We start from the raw sequence: 24,152 nt of genomic DNA on the forward strand, positions 1-24,152 counted from the left end.
CAAGAGGCCAATGCACAGGAGCGCCATAACTTTAACGTTAGGGAAATACAAGTAAGTGCTACTGGAGCAAACTGCAGTAGTCTGAATCATTGGAGCCCCAGGACAAGGAATAGGTAGGACAGGGAGAGCATATCTGCAGGGGGCAAAGGGAAACAACACGAGGGAGAAGGAGAGATCCAGTGTCCCTGGTGAATACAGAGGAAGGAGGGAACTAGGAACTCAGGCTGGTATTGCTGGTCAGCAGAGGTGCCCATCCATTTTTGCTGGAGATGCCCTTTGAATAGTAATCCACAGAGTAACAACTAGCAACACCCTCCCCAAATGACCTCCAGCCATTGCCCTTCTCTCCCTTTGAGCAATTTTCCCCCTGCCTGAGTCTCCATGTCTCTCCCACCAGCCTCCCCACCCCTGCTTGGCCCGGCCACATGGTCCTGGTGCCCTTTGCCCCCACCCCTTCCCATCTTCTTTTGCATACCCCACCGACCCACCCCCTATATGCTTCTACTAGATTGGTATACACCCCTGTTTGGCCTGCCCGCACAGGTCCTTGCCCCCATTCCTCTGCCCCTGCCCAGGGCTCATCCTGTTCTCAAGGAGACACACCATTCGTGCCAAAGTGGAGAGAACAAGTAATCCCTCATGAGCTGTGAAGGGATCCTGACCACCTGACCCCTAGTGCCTCACATCAGGAAAGGGACCTGCTCTCGTACCTCCACGCTGTCGTCTAAGGGAAGACATACTTGCCTAACAACATAGCATCCCCAGCTGTGTGCAACACACCATACTCATAAGTGAGAGGAAAGCACACCCAGCCAACGGATAGCACCAAAGCCATACATAGACTAGGAATACAAAGCAACAACAATTAAAACAATACAAATAAAAAGGAAGCAACTCAAGGGAAGAAGAAGCGGCCAAGCTCCAGATACATTAAACCAGTGAAACAAACAACAAAGTCAAATAAACATACGTATGATACATATCTATCTATGTACCTATCTATATATAATAAAACCTTTAATGCTTCAAGGACAGCAATCAATTGCAAATCACATGAGGAGACAGAAAAAGATGGCTCCAGCAAACACACAACAACCTAAGGTAAAGGTACACGACAGCATCACTCTGACACCAAGACGTATGAAGACATCACGGCAGTAAAATGAAATTAAACGGCGACCGCAGGGAATCTGAGATGCAAAGCTGAAACTGACAGCAACATCCAAACAAAAGGTGGAATGACTGGTGCAGTTATAGAACTGATGAGGAAGTTAAGGTAATTTCAAGGTAAAACAGGCTGTTGTAAGATGTTAAATGTAAACCTCACCAAAACGTAGGAGAAAAACACAAAAAGACATAGCCAATAAAAAATCAACAGTAACAAATGAAAGAAACAGAAAATCTATACACAAAGAACTTGGCACCGAAAGTAAAAAAAAAAAAAAAGAAGGTAAAGAAACCAATAATACACAAAATAGTATAATAAAATGGCTACAGCAAATTCATCCCTATCGATAAGCATACTCAATGTAAATTGATTAAATGCACTAGTTAAGAAAGAGCATGGCAGAATGGATTTAAAAAAAAAAACTGACTCATCAATATGATGCCTAAAAGAGACATCCATTAGGGACAAAGGCATGAATAGGTTAAATCTGAAAGGATGGAAAAAAAAATGCCAAGAAAATAGCAATCAAAAGAGAGAAGTGACAATATTAATACCTGACAAAATATACTTTAAGTCAAAATCTATTATAAAGGACAAGGAAGAGCACTATACAATGATACAAGGGTCAATTCACCAAGAAGACATAACAATTATCAAGATTTATGCACCCAACATCAGAGCCCCAAAATTTATAAAGCAAACTTTTACAGAACTAAATAGTTCTGCAGTAATAATAGGCGGTTGTAATATACCACTGTCGATGATAAATGGAACTTCTAAGAAGAAAATAAGTAAAGATATATAAAACCTAAATAACAGTATTAACCAATTGGACCTAAATATATGGAACACACTACCCAACAGCATTATAATAAACATACTTCTTCAATGCACATGGAACAGTCTCCAAAGTATATATCTTAGGACACAAAGGAAAATTCAATAAATTAAAAAAAAAAAAAAAACTGAAATCATACAAAGCACCTTCTCTGACCATAATGGTATGAAGGTAGAAATCAAAACCAGGAAGAACAGGAAAAAATAAAATAAAACAAATATATGATGGAAACTAAATTACACACTACTAAAAAACTATTGAGTCACAGAAGAAGTCAAAAATAAAATAAAAAAATACTTTGAATCAGAGGAAAATGAAAACACAACATACCAAAACCTTTGGAACATACCAAAAGCAGTGCTCAGAAGGAAACTCATAGCAATAAAGGCCTACATTATAAAAGAAGACCCCAAACCAGTAACTTAACGAGAACACTGGAAAAAATGGAAATGCAAGAACAAAAGAAGACCAAAGCTACCAAAAGAAAGAAAATAATAAAAGTCAGAGCAGAAATACTCAAAATAGAATACGGAAAAGCAAAGGAAGGAATCAACAGGACCAGAAGTTGGTTCTTTGAAAGGATCAATAACATTCATAAAGCACTGGCTAGACTGATAAAGGAAGAAAAAAGACGCAAACAACCAAAGGGGGAAAAAAAAAGTGAAATGGAGACATTTCAGCAGATCTGAGCTAAACAAGATACTATTAAAAAAAAAAAATTGTACTCCAGGAAATTTGAAAACCTAGAAGAAATGGAAAAATTCCTGGAAACATACTATCTACCTAAACTAACACAAACAAAGAGAGAAAAGCTAAACAAATCCATAACAGAAGAGATTAAAGATCTCATGAAAGAACTCCCAATGAAAAACAGCCCAGGATCAGACGGCTTCACCAGGGAATTTTACCAAACATTCAGAGAAAAGTTGACACCAATTCTACTGAAGCACTTCAAAAACATAGAAGAGAAAGGAATACACCCTAACTCATTCTATGAATCCACCATCACCCTGATACCAAAGCCAAGTGAAGACAACACAAAAAAACAAAATTACAGACCAATATCCCTCATGAATATCCAAAACCAAAAACCAAACCCACTACTGTTGAGTCGATTCCAACTCATAGCGACCCTACAGGACAGAGTAGAAGTGCCCCTTAGGGTTTCCGTGGCACACAGTGGCTGGTGTTTCAAACTGATGACTTTTTGGTTAGCCTCTGAGTGCTTGACCACTGCACCACCAGAAAGGAAAACAAAAAAATGTCGTCATCGAGTTGATTCTGACTCATTGCGCCATTAGGGCTCCTTATATATATATCTATATGCAGGTGTATATATATGTATATTTAACTGTATGCATCCATATATATTCATATATACAAAAAAGCACATGGGGGCACAAACACGGAGACTTCTTAGACGTCACCAAACGCCTCTTTGGATTAGTTTAAGGAGTGTGAAGACTTAGGACTATAGTTTCATGGGCCAACTCATCCAATTGTCATTTTTTTTTTTTAGTACATAAAGTTTATGTTCAACAGCCTAGTTTGGCGTGTGGCATCTGGAGTCTTAAAAGCTTGCGAGTAGCAATCTACGATACAACTATTGGTCATTACATGTCTGGATTAAAAGAGAAGAAGGAAACCAAAGACTCAGAGAAGAAACTAGTCTACAGATCTAATAATCTATGCGAACCAGGGCCTCAAGTACCCTGATAGCCGTAGAACTAGATGTTGCCCGGCTACCAACCATTCTATCAGGAATACAGTAGTTGGATCCTGATAAAATGGGAGCAAAATGTGAAACAGAACTCAAATTCTTAAAAAGACCAGACTTACTAGACCAGTTGAGACTGCAGGATTCCATGAGACTGTCGCCCTGAGATACTCTTTAAAACGTGAATCAAAACAATTCTGTGCGGTCAACTTTTAGCTAAATAACAGATTGGCTCATAAAATGATCACCATCACCTGTGAGCAGTGTGCTCCTTTACAGAACTCATCTGTATGAGACCGAAAGTAAAGAGGAGAAAGTACGGGGACAGTGCAACTAGATTTCTGGGAACGGGACAGCCTGAATGGAAATACTGAGAAAGGTGACCCGGAGTGAAAAATGTAACCAATGTCACTGAAAAAGTTGTGTAGAGATTTTTAAATGGGATCCTAATTTTCTGTGTAAACTTTCACAGACTACACAAATATTATTAAAAGAAAAAAAAAATCTTGTATAAAAATATAATCACTGATGTATATAACTAAAATTACTGCCATTCGAGTCTAAAGTGTGTTTTATTTTTCTTTTGAAGAGAAAGGGAACTATAGAAAGTAAACACCTACTTCAAGGCAAAGGAGAGACTTTGATTTTTAGGTATTGAAACATTCTGGCAAAAAATAGACTATCTGATTAGAACTGAGAATTTGATTGTCAGGAGATTTCAAGCTAGAATCACTGCATATCATTGTTGCTCAACCTTGCACTGTTGACATTTTAGGCCAGATAGTTCTTTGTTTGAGGTGCAGGCAGTGCATTGCAGGGTGTTCAGCCTCATCCCGGACCTATAGTAGTTGATGCTAGTGGGACATCCCACCTCTATTGTGACATCAAAAAATGTCTCCAGTCACTGGCAAATGTCAAAATTGTCCTTGTTTGAGAAGCACTGCTAGATGCTGATTGCAGTACACACATACTCCAGTACTCATTTCGACTCAACACTGGTGAGGGTGCTAAATACTGATCACCAGTGTCGGTCAGACACAACACCATAATGATGAATTAATTAAGATAGTCCTTGCCCTTGAGGAGCTCAGTCTAGTGGGAGAGACAAACCACAAGCGCTCAGCACCAGTGCTGTGGTTCTATGAAAGACAAGAGCAATGGTCGTTAAACGGTTCATCTGACTTGACATTTAAATTGAAATGTGAATAATAGAAAGGGGTCACTCATGTAGAAAACTTGGGCAGACACAGTGATGAAGTCCAAACGGTCTAGAAGCACCAGGATTCTGGTGTGTCTTCGGTGGCACTGCAAGGCCCGAATGGGAGTCAGGGGCCAGGCCAGGGAGGATTCTACAGGAAAGGTGACCTTATCATTTGTCCACACTGGAAGGTGTTAGAGAATGAAGGGGTGCTGGTAATAATTGTGGACGTTATGTGGGAACACCAGGCAAAACCAGGACTGTCCCGGATAAATGAAGAATCAAGGGTATGCACTTACAAGATGCAAATAGTTTTTATTAGGCAACTTCCCTCTCAATCGCCATAACCCAGTGAAGTTAGTACTATTATCCCTTTTCATGGCTAGGGAACTGAGGATGTTAAGTAAATGAAGCAACTTATCCTAGTTGCCCAGCTGTTTGAACAAGGGATCTCACTTAGGCAGTCTGAACCCAGCCTCCCACACCCCCTTTCACAGTTAAGCTCTACTGCCACCAGAGTATTTTGGATCTTATTCATTAATGGAAGTGTCTGAGGAGTTTCATCAAGGACGTAACAAACACCAAAATTGAAATAAATAAAAAAAAAAACCTCTGGCTGCAGTACAGAAAATGGACAATAGAAGCCAAAGGGGACTGACTGTAAGGGAAATCAGTAAGAAGGCTCCTGTGGGAGTCCTGGAAGCAAATAGAATGATGTGAGCAAGAGAGCTATAAACAATCACAGCCATTTCTGCCCTTGGTTTCCCAGAGTTACGTGCAATCTCTATGGTACCAGCTCTAAGACAACTACTTTTTTTTCCCGCTTGAGGGAAGTAAAAATGTGAGACATCAAGTATAAACCAACTTAAAAGAAAGCAAAAACTGCAAATGCTTATGTAACTACCACTATTAACAGTACACACAAGCACAATGTTGGTGTGTCGAGATGCTGAGAGTGAAGAATTGCTGTTCTCTAGGATTCTAAAGAAACAATAGTTAGAAATTTTGTTTCATAAATAAAAATACCCCCAAAATTTTAAAATCAAGTCACGTGTGACATAATCTAGCAATTGAAATTCCGTCAAGAAAATCTGATCGTGAGCATTGTGTTATTAGCACCACCAAAGCAGAAAGGCAATTAAATAGGAAGCCTTCTCAAAAACAAGCAGCAGGATTTTCCCTCGTGTTTTCATTTTTCCCAAAAGAGCAGTCAAGAGCAGCCGCCTTCCTTAGGTGCTCTATAGTGACCCTTCGTGGCCAATGGCAGATGATTTTAGATGAACACAGTAAAATTTGGGGGTCCCCTACATCTTTCTTCATCTAAAGAGTCTATTAAAGGAACTTAAAAACTTGTGTTTGGTTTTAAAAAAGAACTACACAAAAATTATTTTCAAAATCCCATTTGGTAATAAACAGCTACGACAAGTTAACAAAGGTATGGAGGAAGTACCCAAGGAATCTGAGGGAAAGAAGGAGTTTCAGTCTGTTCACTGTTACGAGGCTGTTGCCACCTTTCTAAAGTGGACAACATCCGCAGGCACAACAGCTCTTACCTTCCAAATAGGCAGGAATTTCGGCTCAAAGGAAAATGAGTACCATCTATCCCCGTCCGTCTGATGATGACCACACGTCCCAAGGGAGCCATTTTCTAAACTGTATGTATAGCACAATCCGAAAAGAATCCGCAGATGTTACAAAATGTTTTTGCTCAAGCAAACGGAAGAACCACTCTTCCACCGCAACAGCACGTCGCTGGATAAAACAAAAAGGTGGAAGAATGACTCTCAAAGCAAATGAACTGCAAAGTGGCTTAGAGGACAATTTAGAGTCTCTTGGGCAAATTTTTCTTTTTTTTTTTTGGACAATGAACCTATTCCACTGCCTACAGCTCACACCTTATGTAACTTACATGACTCCTATTTGAACTCCAGGCAGGACCCCAGGCTGCACCCCGAGGGCATCTCTCAGAACCAAACTCAGTCTACTCGGGCTCCAGAATCTTCCCAAGGTCCCCAAAGAAAGGCAGCCAGGACATTGTACATAAATTGGGACCCCCCCCCCCTCCAAGAGTTCCCAATCTAGAACCCAGGCAGTAAACGAGGGCCTCCAGGACCCAGGTCATACTCTTGGAGATCCCATGGACAGAGCTCCAGCAGCTCACCGAGAAAGAGTCGTTCAAGCTCTTCACTAGCTCTGTAACCTTCCACCAATCTCAAATCCACTACACGCGTCCACCACCCACCACTGCCAATCGCCTACAAAGCCTGCCAGCTGGCAGACCCCAGTCCTCAGTGCTGTCAGGTGCCAACTCACAAAGGGTCCAGGTGACACAAATGACTGACACCACAAATGGTCAGGCCAGCTGCCAGCTCCCACTGAGCTGACTGCCCAGAGGAAAAGGGAGGAGTTGGAGGGGATCAGAAGGGATCATCAGAGGAGAGGCTGGAGGGGATGATTAGCACACTTGACCAGGAAGAACATCTTATTGTTGTCTTCATAAAATCAAGCACCCATTATCTTCCAATTAGTGCTGACTCATGGCGACCCCACGCATCAGAGGAAAGCTTAAAGCGGGCAAAAACGGAACAAAATATCACCACAAAGATAACCTCTCTTGCCTTACTTTAAGGGCCAGACACATAGAACATGACTTGATCTCACTCACTGCTAGGTTTAAAACGTTTCAAGTAATAACCTTTCTCCACTCTGTCCATTTCCCCAAAGATAACCCATTATTTCTCACACTTTCTTGTGTATTTCCCCAGGCATACAAGTATGATTCTCTTTGACGAAACTACACACACACACACACACACACACACAAAGATTATAATACACACACACAAAAAGATTATAATATACACATTATTCTATACTGCTTGTTCTCTGCTTAATAAATCCTGAGGCTCTTCTTATTAATCAGAAACTGTCCGTCCAATTTACTTGTTTTTTGGTGGCTGCAGAATATTCTCTTGTAGGCAGCCATAATTCATTTGATTAATCCTACCGCTTTACATTTAGGTTTATACTGTTTTTCCATTAATAATAATTCTGCCATTAAGACACCTTGTGCATTATAGAATGAATGAATCATATTCTGAGTGAACGAAGCTAAACACATAAAACTACATACTAAGCTATTCTGTTTCAAAAAATGTATATTTAAAAACTCAAGAAAATGCAAATTAATCCATAGGTAGTGGTGGGAGGGGTTGGAGGGACAGAAAGGTGGCATTATAAAGGGAACAAGGTAACTTTTGAAGGTGATGGGTATGTTCACTGTAGTGATTGTGGAGATGATTTCATAGTTTTTATAACTTGATGAAATTTTACACTTGAAATATGTGCAGTTTCTTGTATGTCAATTATAATTCCATAAAACTGCTTGGGAAAAAAAAAATCCTGCACATGTTTTCCTAGCAATCTACTGGGTCAGAAGATGAGTACATGTAATACTGTTATGTATATTACCAAACACCCCTCTAAAAGTTTGAGCTCACTATTTCACCAATAAGGTGCCACAATATTATTTTGCCACCAATTGACCATGTTGAGATATATATATATTTCTTTAATATCAATGTAGTAAACAAAAGAGCAAAACACTGATCTTCTCTCTGATTGAGTTTGCATGTCTTTCCTGGTGGGTGAGGTTGAACATCTTTCCATGTCGGTGTCTGTACCCATTTCTTATGGCTGCTGTAACAAGTGAACTCAAACTTGGTGGATTAAAACAATACAAGTCTATGAGTCACAGTCCTGGAGATTAGATCTGAAATGAGTCTCACTGGGCAAAATCAAGGTGTCCCCATGGCTGCATTCCTTCAGGAGGCTCAAGAAAAGAATCCATGTCTTTGCCTTTTCCAAATTCTAGAGCCTGCCCAGGTCCTTGGCTCTTGACTCCATCCATACTTAAAGCTGGCAATGTGAGGTTAAGTCTTTCTCATATCACCTCACTCTGACTTTCTCTCCTGCCTCCCTCTTTTGCTTATAACTACCCTTGTGATCACGCTGGGTTTACTAGGTTGATCTCCCCTCAAGTTCAGTTGATCGACAACCTTCGTTCTATCTGCAACCTTAATCCCCCTTTGCCATTCACATAACGACATAGTCACAGGTATCAGGGATTAGTACATAGATATGGGAAGGGGGGGTATTATTCTGCCTATCAAAGGCAATGAATTTTATTTTACTTATGCACCCATTGTCCATTTTTCTAATTTTGATTCTCTTTTGTTTAAGTTTTTCTGAAATTAAGGAAATTAACTATTTGACAACTTATTACAATTTTCTCTCTCAATTGTTATTTGCATTTGGCTTAATATATAGTTCTTTTAAAAATGTAGTTAAATATTATCTTGCTTAGAAAGGACTTGTTCATTCATTGTAAGATTATAAAAGTAAACGCTCTGAGTTATATTGTAAGAGCATATCGCTGACTTCTGTGTTAAAACCAGACCAGAGGAGGTCAGAAGCAGACCAGGGAGAGACCAGTTACAAGTCCACTGAAAGAATCCAATGTGGGTGGCTAAGAGTGGTCGTTTTCTGGACCTAAAGTGAAAGTAGAGCTGGCAGGAATTGCTCAGGGATCAAATGTGTATGTGTGTGTGTGTGTGTGTGTGTGTGTGTGTGTGTAGAGAAAGAATCTTAAAAGTTTTTGCTTGAGCGTCTGAGTTCCATTGAGTGCAATGGTAAAACCTGTTGGGAGGAGGCTTTGTTTTTGTGTCTGAAGTTCAAGCATCCAGGGTTGTGTTGCATCTGTAGGTGGTTTTTCAAACTGTGAGCCTCAGTGACATCACCTAGAGTGCTTGTATTAAAGAAAGAGAAAGGGTCTGAAGGTGGAGCCTTGGAGCCCTCCACCCACAGGGAGAGAGGAAAATTAAGCACAGGAGTCTGTGAAGGAGGTCAGTGGGGTAGGAGGAAGATCTGGAGAGTGAAGGAAAGGATGCTAATGTTTCCAGGAGGAAAAGGGAGTGATGAAGCATGTCAGATGCTGTCAAGGTCAAAGAATATGTGAACTGAGAAGTGACCCTTGGTCTTGTCAATAGGAGGTCACTGGTGACCCTGAAGAGCAGGTGAAGGGGTGGGACAAAAGCATGATTGAAAGGGATTTCAGGGATATCGGTAACAGGGGAATGGAACCAATACTTTAAAGGAGTTTTGCTCTAGAGGGCAATGAGGCTTTAGCTGGAGGAGGATGAAGGATTTAGGGAGAGGTATAAATTGTTCAACATTCAGTAATGTTAATTTTGCATCCAAACCCTTGCCCAGCCCTATGAGGCCATATATGATCTCCTGCCTCCTTCGTCTTCTTGATGACTCACTCCATTCCCCAGGCTTTAGCCCTAGGCTTTTTCCTCCAGTGCCATGCTCCTTCTAGACTCAGGCCTGTTGATTCTGCTCTTCTCTCCCCGGAACCCTTCACTGGGGTAGATAGTGGAGGTGAGCTTTGGAACAGGATGAACCATTCCTAGAACTGGCAGTTTGAAAAGTCACCTGAACTAGAAATGCAAGGTTGGTTCAACATTACACTATATTAATAAAACAAAGGAAAAAAATTACATGATCATCTCAATTGATGCAGAAAAAGCACTGGATAAAATTCAGCTCCTTTTCTTAATAAAAACTCTTAACAAGATAGGAATAAAAGGAACGTCCCTCTACATGATTAAGGGCAGTTATGAAAAACCAACATCCAAAGAGTTCCAGTCGAGGTGGTATTTTAGGTAGGCACACGGACAACGACCACGGACAACAAAGACTTAAGAAGCTAAGTAAAACAGACATAGTAATGACCCTGGATCCCAGAACATCAAATGGAGAGCTGAAGAAACAGACTGAGCATTGACTGGAAAAAGAGATAGAACAGAGCTAATGAAAAAACAGAGATTCGAGTATCAATAACACCCTGCCTACTGGCGTGGTGCAATATGGCCGTCTTTAGGATGGCACTAAGCACCAGGCTGGAGTGGGGAACCCAGGTAAGTAACCTCAAGGAGAGCACAACTGTTGGCAGAAATCCTGTGAAAACAACCTTGGAAAGAAAGTACCAGGTGGCCAGTACATGGCCACTGATGGATCACCCCAGAGAGGGTGAAGTAAAGGTGTGACATAGCTTTAAATCCAGGGAACCACAGGAAAGTTATTCTGTGCCCTGTGCTGTGGACCACCCTTGTCCGAGCTAGACCTATGCCCTGCCCTGCTGTGTGGGCCTCCACATCCTATCCTGTCCGCCCCTCCCTGCACACCATCCTGCACATCAGGGGTTGCAACAGTAGCTCATGACAATGCAGAGCAAATGTGTTATTCCTCAAGAGCTATGAAAGAACTGAGACCACCCCACACCTGGTACCTTGCATTAGGGAAAGGACCGGTTTGTCCACCGTTAAGAAGCTCTCTAAGGCAACTCAGATGTGCCCAGTGATATAGGACTAGATTGTGTGTGTGATCCGCCATACCCGTGATTAAGAGGAAAGCACACTCAGCCAACTGGCAGCCTCACAACCATGCATAGACCAACCAGCTGGCAGCATCATAGTCATACTCACACCAATCCTACAAAGCAATATCAATTAAAACAATAGAAAGGAAGGTAGACAATATAAAGAGAAAGGGAAAAAGCTAGGTTCCAGATATATCAAAACAAAAGAAAACAATACAAAAAGGCAAGAAAAGAAGATGGAATAACTAATGTGTCTGTTGTCTCATGTTTTCATTCATTACATGAGGAGTAATTACAGGGCACATCACTGGGCCAGGTGGTGTTCCAGGACTGCAGTTACATACAAATCAACCAAGTCTGACCTTCTGGAGCTCAGAGTCTTGGAGGTACAAGGTGCGGATAGCAATTAAAAGGAGACAAATGGAAAAAATCATTTTAGGTAGTATTTTAGGTAGTGATAAAATAAGGTGAATCACTAGGAGGAGATGTTGGAGCTGAGACCTGATGACACCCTGGGAGCCACCGTGGTAATAGCTGAGAGCCCCATATTCCTGATTTGAGGGGCAGACTATGCCCCTATGCTGAAGCCTCCCTGGACAGACAGCTCAAGCTTCTGACCCAGCTCACAAGGTCCTACACCACAATCTGGCCCAAGCTCCTTCTACTCCATAGTCAGCTCTGCCAAACCCAGGCTCACACATAGCCACACTGATTCCCACTGCCTTATGTACCTGCTGGATGCCCAGAACTGAATGCAAAATTGGACTTTCCAGGCCAATGTAACTATTTGGCTCTGCTAGTTGCCCTCTAGCTGGCTCCTACTACAGCTACCTTATGTATGAGAGAACGAAACATTGCCAATCCATGATTTTTAATATGATTGGGTACGTCGTAACTGTTCTATCAGTCCATCTCCTGTGTGTTTCCCTTGATTTCACTGACCCTCTACCAAACAGGATTTCATTTTCTAGAGATTAGCATTTCCTGATGATGTGCACAAAGTGAGCTTTGCAAACTTGCCATCCTTGCTTCTAAGGACCATTCTACTTCCAAGACTGATTTGTTCGCTCTTCTGACAGTCCACAGTATATTCAATATTCTTTGCCAGCATAGTTTGAATGCATCCATTATTCTTCTGTCTTGGTTTTTCACTGTTCAGCTTTCACATGCATATGAACTGACTGAAAAGACCGTAGATACCTCCACTGACCTCCTCAGAGAAGCACTGAACTTGCTCCAAACCCGATAAAACAGTATCTTCATTTTTCAACAGTACCAGTGAGCAATTAGTTATGAGATAAAACTGCAGAAGGCATCCTTGCCTGGTGTCAGCAAAAAGCCATGAGGATGACGTTCGAAAAATCTCCATGAAAAAGAAGAATCTTCAACAAACATACATGGGGAAATTACTTTCCTAAACTTGACTAGGAATCAAAATGCTATCAAACAAGAAATGCATTACAAATTTAAAATGAATTTAATCATCTTGACTTGTAATTTTTTAATACTTTTTATTGTGCTTTAAGTGAAAGTTTACAAATCAAGTCAGTGTCTCACACAAAAACCCTTGTACACCTTGCTACACACTCCCAATTACTCTTCCCCTAATGAGACAGCCCACTCTCTCCCTCCACTCTCTCTTTTCGTGTCCTTTTCGCCAGCTTCTAACCCCCTCCACCCTCTCATCTCCCCTCCAGGCAGGAGATGCCAACATAGTCTCAAGTGTCCACCTGATCCAAGAAGCTCACTCCTCACCAGCATCCCTCTCCAACCCATTGCCCAGTCCAATCCATGTCTGAAGAGTTGCCTTCAGGAATGGTTCCTGTCCTGGGGCAACAGAAGGTCTGGGGGCCATGACCACTGGGGGTTCTTCTAGTCTCAGTCAGACCATTAAGTCTGGTCTTATGAGAATTTGGGGTCTGCATCCCACTGCTCTCCTGCTCCCTCAGGGGTTCTCTGTTGTGTTCGCAGTCAAGGCAGTCATCGGTTGCAGTCGGGCACCGTGTAGTTCTTCTGGTCTCAGGATGATGTAATTTCTGGTTCATGTGGCCTTTCTGTCTCTTGGGCTCGTAATCCCCTTGTGTCCTTGGTGTTCTTCATTCTCCTTTGATTCAGGTGGATTGAGAACCCAGATGCCACTCTTCAAAGTGGGATGCAGAATGTTTTCTTAGTAGATTTTACTATGCCAATTGACTTAGATGTTCCCTGAAACCATGGTCCCCAGACCCCTGCCCCTGCTACGCTGGCCTTCAAAGCATTCAGTTTATTCAGGAAACTTCTTTGCTTTTGGTTTAGTCCAGTTGTGCTGACCTCCCTGTATTGTGTGCTGTCTTTCCCTTCACCTAAAGTAGTTCTTATCTACTATCTAATTAGTGAATGGCCCTCTCCCACCCTCCCTCCCTCCCCTCTCTCGTAACCACAAAAGACTGTTTTCTTCTCAGTTTAAATTGTCTCTCGAGCTCTTATAATAGTCGTCTTGTACAATATTTGTCCTTTTGCAACTGACTAATTTCACTCAGCATAATACCTTCCAGGTTCCTCCATGTTATGAAATCTTTCACAGATTCCTCACTGTTCTTATCGATGCATAGTATTCCATTGTGTGAATAGAGCGTAATTTATTTATCCTTTCATCTGTTGATGGGCACCTTGGTTGCTTCTGTCTTTTTGCTATTGTAAACAGTGCTGCAATAAACATGGAGGTGCATATATCTGTTATGTAAAGGCTCTTATTTCTCTAGGATATATTCCAAGGAGTACGATTGCTGGATAGTGTGGCAGTTCTATTTCTAGCTTTTTAAGGAAGCGCCAAATTGATTTCCAAAGTGATTGTACCATTTTACATCCCCACCAACAGTGTATAAGTGTTCCAATCTCTCCACAACCTCTCTAACATTTATTATTTTGTGTTTTTTGGATTAATGTCAGCCTTGTTGGAGTGAGATGAAATCTCATTGTAGTTTTGATCTGCATTTCTCTAATGGCTAATGATCGTGAACATTTCTTCATATATCTGTTAGCTACCTCAATGTCTTCTTTAGTGAAGTATGTATTCATATCATATGCCCATTTTTTAATTGGGTTATTTGTCTTTTTGCAGTTGAGTTTTTGCAGTATCATGTAGATTTTAGAGAACAGGCGCTGATCAGAAATGACATACCTAAAAACTTTTTCCCAGTCTGTAGGTAATCTTTTTACTCTTTTGGTGAAGTCTTTGGATGAGCATAGGTGTTTGATTTTTAGGAGCTCCCAGTTATCTAGTTTTTCTTTTACATTCTTTATAATGTTCTGTATACTGTTTATGCCATGTATTAGGGCTCTAACAGTCTCCCTATTTTTTCTTCCATGATCATTATCATTTTAGATTTTATATTTAGGTCTTTGGTCCATTTTGAGTTAGTTTTTGTGCATGGAGTGAGGTATGGATCTTGTTTCATCTTTTTGCAGATGGATATCCAGTTATCCCAGCACCATTTGTTAAAAAGACTGTCTTTTCCCCATTTAATGGTTTTGGGGCCTTTGTCAAATATCAACTGTGCATATGTGGACGGATTATGTCTGGATTCTCAATTCTGTTCCATTGGTCTATGTGCCTGTTGTTGTATCAGTACCAGGCTGTTTTGACTACTGTGGCAGTATAACAGGTTCTAAAATCAGGTAAAGTACAGCCTCCCACTTTGTTCTTCTTTTTCAGTAATGCCTTATCTATCCAGGGCCTCTTTCCCTTCCATATGAAGCTGGTGATTTGTTTCTCCATCTCATGAAAAGAATGTCGTTGGGATTTGGATTGGAATTGCATTAAATGTATAAATTGCTTTTGGTAGAATAGACATTTTTGTAATGTTAAGTCTTCCTGTCCATGAGCAAGGTATGTTCTTCCACTTATGTAAGTCTCTTTTGGTTTCTTGCAGAAGTGTACTGTAGTTTTCTGTGTTTAAGTCTTTTACATGTCTGGTAAGATTTATTCCTAAGTATTTTATGTTCTTGGCGGCTACTGTAAATGCCATTGATTTGGTGATTTCCTCTTCGATGTTCTTTTTGTTGGTGCAGAGGGATCCAACTGATTTTTGTATGTTTATCTTGTATCCCGATACTCTGCTGAACTCTTCTATTAGTTTCAGTAGTTTTCCAGAAGATTCCTTAGGGTTTTCTGTGTATAAGATCAAGTCATCTGCAAATACAGATACTTTTACTTCTTCCTTGCCAATCTGGATGCCCTTTATTTCTTTATCTAGCCTAATTGCTCTGGCTAGGACTTCCAGCACAATGTTGAATAAGAGTGGTGATAAATGGCATCCTTGTCTGGTTCCCGATCTCAGTGGGAATGTTTTCAGTCTCTCTCCATTTAGGGTGTTGTTGGCTGTTGGCTTTGTATAAATGCCCTTTATTATGTTGAGAAATTTTCCTTCTATTCCTATTTTGCTGAGAGTTTTTATCATGAATAGAGTGTTGAACTTTGTCAAATGCCTTTTCTGCATCAATTGATAAAGTCATGTGATTCTTGTCTTTTATTTATGTGGTGGATTACATTAATTGTTTTTCTAATGTTGAACCATCCCTGCATACCTGGTATGAATCCCACTTGGTCATGGTAAATTATTTTTTTGATATGTTGTTGAATTCTATTGGCTAGAACTTTGTTGAGGATTTTTGCAACTACATTCATGAGGGATATAGGTTTATAATTTTCTTTTCTTTTGGTTCTTTAGCTGTTTTTGTTATCAGGGATATGGTGGCTTCATAGAATGAGTTTGGCAGTATTCCGTCCTTTTCTATGCTCTGACATACCTTTAGAAGTAGTGGTGTTAACGCTTCTCTGAAAGTTTTGTAGAACTCTGCAGTGAAGCCGTCCGGACCAGGCCTTTTTTTTGTTGGGAGTTTTTTGATTACCTTTTCAATGTCTTCTTTTGTTATGGGTGTATTTAGTTGTTCTACCTCTGTTTGTGTTAGTTTAGGTAGGTCGTGTATTTCTAGGAATTCATCCATTTCTTCTAGGTTTTCAAATCTGAGTATAGTTTTTAGTAGTAATCTGATATGATTCTTTTAATTTCAGTTGGGTCTGTTGTAATATCATCCATCTCATTTCTTATTTGGGTTATTTCCTCCCTCTCCTGTTTTTCTTTTGTCAGTTTGGCCAGTGGTTTATCAATTTTTGTTGATTTTTCAAAAAAACGGCTTTTGGTCTTGTCAATTCTTTCAATTGTTTTTCTGTTTTCTCTTTCATTTAGTTCAGCTCTAATTTTTATTATTTGTTTTCTTCTGGTACCTGTGGGTTTCTTTTGTTGCTCTCTTTCTATTTAAGTTGTGGGGATAATTCTTTGATTTTGGTCCTTTCTTCTTTTCATTTGTGTGCATTTATTGATAAAAATTGGCCTCTGAGCACTGCTTTTGCTGTGTCCCAAATGTTCTGATAGGAAGTATTTTCATTCTCATTGGATTCTCTGAATATCTTTATTCCATCCTTAATGTCTTCTATAATCCAGTCTTTTTTGAGCAGAGTATTGTTCAGTTTCCAAGTGTTTGATTTCTTTTCCCTGCTTTTCCTGTTATTGATTTCCACTTTTATGGCCTTATGGTCAGAGAAGATGCTTTGTAATATTTCAGTGTTTTGGATTCTGCTAAGGCTTGCTTTATGACCTAATATGTGGTTTATTCTAGAGAATGTTCCATGGGTACTAGAAAAGAAAGTATACTTGGTTGCTGTTGGGTGGAGTGTTCTGTATATGTCTGCCAGGTCAAGTTGGTTGATTGTGTCATTTGGATCTTCTGTGTCTTTATTGAGCTTCTTTCTGGATGTCCTGTCCTTCACCGAAAGTGGTGTGTTGAAGTCTCCTTCTATTATCGTGGAGCTGTCTATCTCGCTTTTCAATGCTGATAGAGTTTGTTTTATGTATGTTGCAGCCCTGTCACTGGGTGCATAAATATTGAATATGGTTATATCTTCTTGGTGTATTGTCCCTTTAATCATTATATAGTGCCCTTCCTTATACTTTCTGATGGATTTAACTTTTTTTGCCAGAAATTAATATTGCCACTCATGTCCTTTTTTGATTGTTGTTTGCTTGATATATTTTTTTCTATCCTTTGGGTTTTAGTTTGTTTGTATTTCTAAGTCTAAGGTGTGTCTCTTGTAGGCAGCATATAGACGGATCTTGTTTTTTAATCCCTTCTTCCACTCTGTCCCTTTATTGGTGAATTTAGTCAATTTACATTCAGGGTAATTATGGATAGGTATGAATTTAGTGCTATCATTTTGATGTCTTTTTTTTGTGTGTTGAGTTTCTTTTTCCCACTTGATTTTCTGTACTGAGTAGATTTTCTTTATATATTGTCCTTTCCTCATATTTGCTGTTGTTGATTTTGTTTCCGCTGAGTCTGTATTTTTCCCTTGTATTTTATTTTGATGAGCAGGATAGTTTGTCTCCTTGGTGGTTACCTTATTAATTACCCCTATTTTTCTAAATTTAAAACTAACTTATATTTCTTTGTATCGCCATATCTTCCTGTCCATATGGAAGGTGTACGATTACATTTCTTAGTCCCTCTTAATTCTTTTAATATTGTCTTCTTGCATATAATAACATTGCTGTTTCCCTGTTTTGGGCTTTTTAAAAAATAATGTTGCTTTGTGTTTTTTGGGGGGGGTTTCCCTGTCTGGGTTGACTTATCGTTGCTCTGCCCAGTGTTCTAGTCTTGGGTTGATACCTAATATTATTGACTTTCTAACCAAAGAACTCCCTTTAGTATTTCTTGTAGTTTTGGTTTGGTTTTTACGAATTCCCTTAACTTGTGTTTATCTGGAAATGTCTGAATTTCGCCTTCATACTGAAGAGACAGTTTTGCTGGATATATGATTCTTGGCAGGCAATTTTTGTCCTTCAATTTTTTCAATATGTCATTCCATTGCCTTCTTGCCTGCATGGTTTCTGCCGAGTAGTCTGAGCTTATTTTAGTCTGAGCTTATTCTTATTGGCTCTCCTTTGTAGGTGACTTTTCATTTATCCCTCGCTGCTCTTATAATTCTCTCTTTATCTTTGGTTTTGGCAAGCTTGATTATAATATGTCTTGGTGACTTTCTTTTGAGATCTACCTTATGTGGAGTTCAATGAGCATCTTGGATAGATATCTTTTCATCTTTCACAATATCAGGGAAGTTTTCTGCCAACAAATCTTCAACAATTTTCTCTGTATTTTCTGTTATCCCTCCCTGTTCTGGTACTCCAATCCCTCATAGGTTATTTCTCTCGATAGAGTCCCATATGATTCTTAAGGTTTCTTCTTTTTTTTTTTTTAATTCTTTTATCTGATTTTTCTTCAACTATATTAGTGCCAAGTGATTTATCTTCGATTTCAGAAATTCTAGCTTCTACTTGCTCAATTCTGCTCCTCTGGCTTTCTACCGAGTTATCTAATTTTGTAATTTTATTGTTAATCTTCTGAATTTGATTGCTGTCTGTCTATGGATTTTTTCAGCTTATTAAACTTTTCATTATGTTCGTGAATAACCTTTCTAATTTCTTCAGTTGCTTTATCTGTGTGTTCCTTGGCTTGTTCTGCGTATTGCCTCATTTTCTTCCTTATGTCTTGAAGGGTTCTGTATATTAAACTTTTGTATTCTGCATCTGGTAATTCACTTTCATCTGGAAGATCCCTGGATTCTTTGTTTTGAGAGCCTGTTGAGGTGATCATGGTCTGTTTCTTTATGTGGCTTGATATTGACTGTTGTCTCCAAGCCATCTATAAGTTATTGTATTAGTTTATGCTTGCTTGCTGTGTCGTAGCTGCTTGCTTGGTTTTGTTTTGGTATAGCCCTATGGGTTGCTTGAGTGAGCTAGCTTGATTATTTTTGCCTTTGGAGCTCTGGCGTCCTGCCCCAAGCTGGCTAGAACTGTTACCAGGTATATCAGTCTAGGAGTCCATTCAGTTTCTTGTATGAATTCAGCTCAGGTTTCCAGGTAGCTGATATCAAGTGTGTGGTCCAGGCTCTGTCCTACAGTCTTAGGGGGGCATGGGTGATTGGCGTATATACCAGCATCTGATTGCAGCAGGAGGTCAAGCTCTGAACAAGGCAGGGGGCTGAGGCCGACCCCCAAGTGTCTCTGAGGAAAACACGTCTCTGTGCCTAGAACGTGCTGATGGGTGGGTTCTGCAGAGGGACCATGGGCACCCAAAGTTTTTGGTTGTAAGGATTGGGAGGTAGCAGTTATCTTTGGACCCCTTTTGCGGGTGGCTGTGTGACCTGAGTGGAGCTATCAGTCCTTAGATCCCTGATGTGGGTAGGTGAGGACCTTGTTTAACAAGCAAAGCAATGTCAAACGTCAAACACCCACCTCTCCACCGCACAGCTGAAATGGTTGGAGTTTGCCAACAAGGGCCTATTCTGCCAAAATAGGCCCACACAGGTCCATGCAGAAGGGAAAGGTGCTCAAGGTCCACGGACGGTTTATGCCTGGACAGGAGCTGCTTCTGTCCTGAGCTCCCCCAGTTAATGGAGCTGGCAAATTATCTTTTTCCCCCAGTTGCAAATTTTTTCCTTCCCCAAGGCTGGGAGGATGGCTCTAGGTGCTCAACAGGGTCTATCTCATGCCAGGGATTCAGCCACTGAAGCCGGCTTGGCAGTGGCGGGGGGGAGCAGTAAAATATATGCAAGTACTTAACTTTTGCTGAGAGTGCCGTTCTCCTCAGGTTCTGGAGGTGTGAGTGGGCTGTGTGGCTGGCTGCTTCTCTCTGAGGAAACTGCTGCCGAACGCTAGTACCAGCCCATTGCCGCCGCCACTCCGGGAATGGTGCCTGAGGGCTCCCCACGATTCAGGTCCGGTAACTCCTCTCCACTTCTGAATGGCCTCTTCCTCCCTTTGCCACTCAGTTCGTTGTCTAAGCTTGCCTTTAATGCTCAGGGCTCCCACTTGGCACAAATATACTCATTGCACTTGTTTTTTTGGGTCTTTGTTGTAAAGAGGGCTCGATGGAAGCATCTGTCTATTCCAGCATCTTGGCTCCACCCTATTTGACTTATTCTTAAAGCATATTCTGTAATACCCAACAAGGATTCTTAAAGTTATTGAAGGTAACTTTGCTGTCATCTCTTTATCTGTGTAGAATAACTAATTAAGGACTCCAACTCTCTGAACTGTGAAACAAAATTTAATTACTGGCAAAATCAGAGAACATTATATTGATAATCATAATGAGTCAGAAAACTTTAATCTTCCCTCCTCTTTCACTCTACATTGAAGTTCACATTTTTTTTTCCCCTTCCAGGGAGATGTCTTGGTATGTATAATTTTCCTTTCATGTATATTATTAACTTAATTTTCTTTCTAGGCTGTTTATCTGTGTCATTATTAGCAAGCCATCTCTTTCTCTGTATCAGTTTCTCATTTGGAAACAAAAGTAAAATGACATATCATCATACTCCTCTTATTCATACTTTACAGACCATGCATGCTCTATGCATCTTCTGCCCATGATCTGGTTGGAAAGAGGCACATGTGCTGAGCCTCAGCTCGCTCTTGCCAATAGTCAGGGGTAAAGTGGGGGTGACAACTTAATGTAAGGGGCTGGCTTTGCTGGAAGGTGGCTGTTCTATCACCAGGAGTAATGACAGAGATCATTCTCAGAGAAATAAGGCCCTTCCCTCAGAGATCAGAAAAAAAAAAAAGTTACTGTACTGAGAGCACACCTTCACTGATAGATTGACCCATTCATCAGGAGAAGGAAATCTGCTGGGTGGGATTGAGACTGCCCACACATGTCTACTCTTCATGGGATGAACAGGAAGTCCCAGAGCACCCCCACCTGCCACCAAACCTAACAGCCTGATCTCTATCTCCCTCAAATTCTGGCATCTCATTATGCATTTTATCATGGTTTATGTAAATCACTAAGTGAACCTAAGCCTTTCTTCATCCCTTGCACTGTAAGCTTTACAAAGCGTTGTGGTTCTCCTATTATGACTCAATCTCCCTCCTTCCAAACTCCAAAAAGCCTTCTACTGTTCTCACTGGAATTCTGATTCATTACCAGCAAAATCCTCTAAATCCAAACCTGTTACCTGACATTCCCAATACCTTCTTCCAGTAACCTTTCTCAAGAACATCAGTCTTACATATTCAACTGTCCACTTGACATCAAAATAGACATTTTGAACTCGATATCCTTAAAACTTAACCCTGAACTTAGTCAAGACGCCTCAAAAAAAAAAAAAAAACACTAGTATCTTCATCTCATTGAATGACAGCTCCATCCTTTCAACTGCTTAGGCCATAAATGTGGCTGACTTTTTTCTCACAATTTTACCAGCCCATATCCAGTCTATCAGCAAACACTGTGGCTCGACCTTAAAAATATGTCCAGAGTTCAGCTGGTCCTAAATATCTCATTGCTATAACCATCGTTACTGGGTTACCACATTAGTTTCCTAACAGCACTTCTGGGTCTACTCCTGTCTGTACTCCATCCATTCTCAGCACAGCAGCTGAACTGATCCTTTTAACAAGCAAGTCAGATGTGCCAGTCCTCTGTGCAACACCCTGCGGTGGCTTTCCATTTCAACTTAGGGTTAAAGCCAAAATCTTCACAAGATGGTAATGGATCTGGCCCCCAGTTCCTTCTGTTTCCATCTGCCCTCACATACTTCTCTATTCATTCTGCTCTCACCATACTGGCCTCCTGGATGGGTCTACACCTTAGTGACTTTCTTCCAGCTGTGCTACTGCTGGGAATTCCCTTCCTCCAGATTCCCCCATGAGTCTTTCCTTTCCCTCCTATAAAAAAAAACTTGCTCAAATCCCAGCTTCCCAGTAAGGATTACATATTTAGATGGCAACTGACAGGCCTTAGAGTCCACCTTCCCCATTCTCTTCTCCAGGGTTCAGAAGAGGTCCTTATTGTCTGCATAGTACTTACAGACTTTTAATATATAGTTTTCTTATTTATTAGGTCTGTTTTGATGTTTTGTCTTTTCTTGATAAAATGGAAGCACCATGAAGGTCTATTTGTCTATTTGTCCACTGACATATACCAAACACCTAAAACCTGTTTTGTACATGGTTGACATTCAGTTCCTATTTGTTGGATGAATAAATGATTAAATATCTGGAGGCAGAATTAAATGATAGACTCGAAAGTGTTCTGTGAATTGTAAAATACTAAAGTGTTGTTATTATTTATAAGTAAGCAACCCCAACCAATAACCTTTAATGTCAAGTGCTAAATGAGTAAAATCAATTTTCAAGTAGAGACATTTTGAATAGAAAACTAAGCTCGTAAAGATGATAGAGTCTAGTGACACAATAATTTGACAAACCCAGAAGTTGTCCTATTGAGTTTCCTATAATCTTGGTTTCCTAAGACACCCCAATGACACTCTTGAATTATGCATTGTCTCCTACTCAATTCATAAACCACCTTTCAAAATGTTTGTGTTAGTCATTTAGTGCCGCTATAACAGAAATGGAAACCCTGGTGGTGTAGTGATTAAGTGCTACGGCTGCTAACCAAAGGGTTGGCAGTTCGAATCCACCAGGCGTTCCTTGGAAACTCTATGGGGCAGCTCTACTCTGTCCTATAGGGTTGCTATGAATCAGAATTGACTCGACGGCACTGGGTTTCTGGGTTTATAACAGAAATACCACAAGCGGATGGCTTTAACAAAGAGAAGTTAATTCTCTCACAATCCAGTAAGCTAGAAGTCCAAATTCCGGGTTCTGGTTCCAGGGAAAGGCTATCTCTCTCTGTTGGCTCCGGGGGAAGGTCCTTGTCATCAGTCTTCCTTTGGTCTAGGAGCATCTCAGCACAGGAATCTTAGGTCCAAAGGACAGGCTCTGCTTCCAGCACTGCTTTCTTGATGGTATTAGGTCCCCATGTCTTTCTGCTTGCTTTTATATCTCAAAAGAGACTGGCTTAAGACACTACCTAGTCTGTGGACCTCGTCAATATAATTACCCCTAATCCATCTTATTACATCGTAGCGATAGGATTTACAACATATAGGGAAATCACATCAGAAGATAAAATGATAGACAATTGTACAATCATACAAGGGAATCATGACCTAGCAAGTTGGCAGATATTATGAGGGGACACAATTCAATCCAGGACAATGTTACACCCCTTAACTCCTTAGGAATTTAGGGAATTTCCTATAAACTTTTAGGAGCTAAAAACGCTTTTTTTTTTTTTTTTTGCTTTTATTGACTCTTTTTTTATGTGCCTCTCTTCATCCAAACTGTATAGCAGGAACACTTTCTCTATATACATGAGGTCTTGGGTCTGCCATCCTTCCATCTCTTGCTCTGTGCATCCCTCTGTTATACACTGGGCTTTTTTCCAACCTAAATCTTTATGATTTTCTTTTTCTTTTCTGACACTTCCTTAAGCACTACCATCACAAACAAATTCCTTTCTTCCTAATGAAAACTGATTGAAACATCAAGCTCCAACACTAGATTCTAGTTTTTTCCTAAGTGTTAACTCCCTACGGCGATGTCTATATTTTAGCAGATGACCGAATGTTTTTTAAAACAACAAATATTATGTTTGTTTGTTTTTTTCTCATTCACCCCAAATAATTGGTTTGTTAAGTGAATTGATTAAATAATTACTCTGGCAGGTAGGGAAAGCTCTGATTAAAGAGAAGTAGAGGAGGATGATTCATGGGGATGCTGGTGAGTGGGAAATAAAAGTCTCATTAGCAGACAGGAATTATTGAGCAAAATTAGAGTGGTGATTTTGACTCCTAGGGTCCCAAAGGACAGAGTAACGAGGAACGCTGGGATTTATTAAACC

General features: G+C 40.4%; 1 protein-coding gene across 1 annotated transcript in view; it reads right to left on the reverse strand.

Annotated features, from left to right (window-relative positions):
• The window catches only part of LOC126081627 (proliferation marker protein Ki-67-like), a 29,849-nt gene extending 23,247 nt beyond the window's left edge, over positions 1-6,602 (reverse strand). Inside the window, exon 1 of the mRNA XM_049893571.1 lies at positions 6,475-6,602. Within this exon, the coding sequence (XP_049749528.1) occupies positions 6,475-6,566 (92 nt within the window). The 5' untranslated portion in view covers positions 6,567-6,602. The remainder of the gene's footprint in view (positions 1-6,474) is intronic.
• Between the last annotated feature and the right edge of the window lie 17,550 nt (positions 6,603-24,152).

This window comes from Elephas maximus, chromosome 8, assembly GCF_024166365.1.
Source record: "Elephas maximus indicus isolate mEleMax1 chromosome 8, mEleMax1 primary haplotype, whole genome shotgun sequence".
Classification (NCBI taxonomy): domain Eukaryota; kingdom Metazoa; phylum Chordata; class Mammalia; order Proboscidea; family Elephantidae; genus Elephas; species Elephas maximus.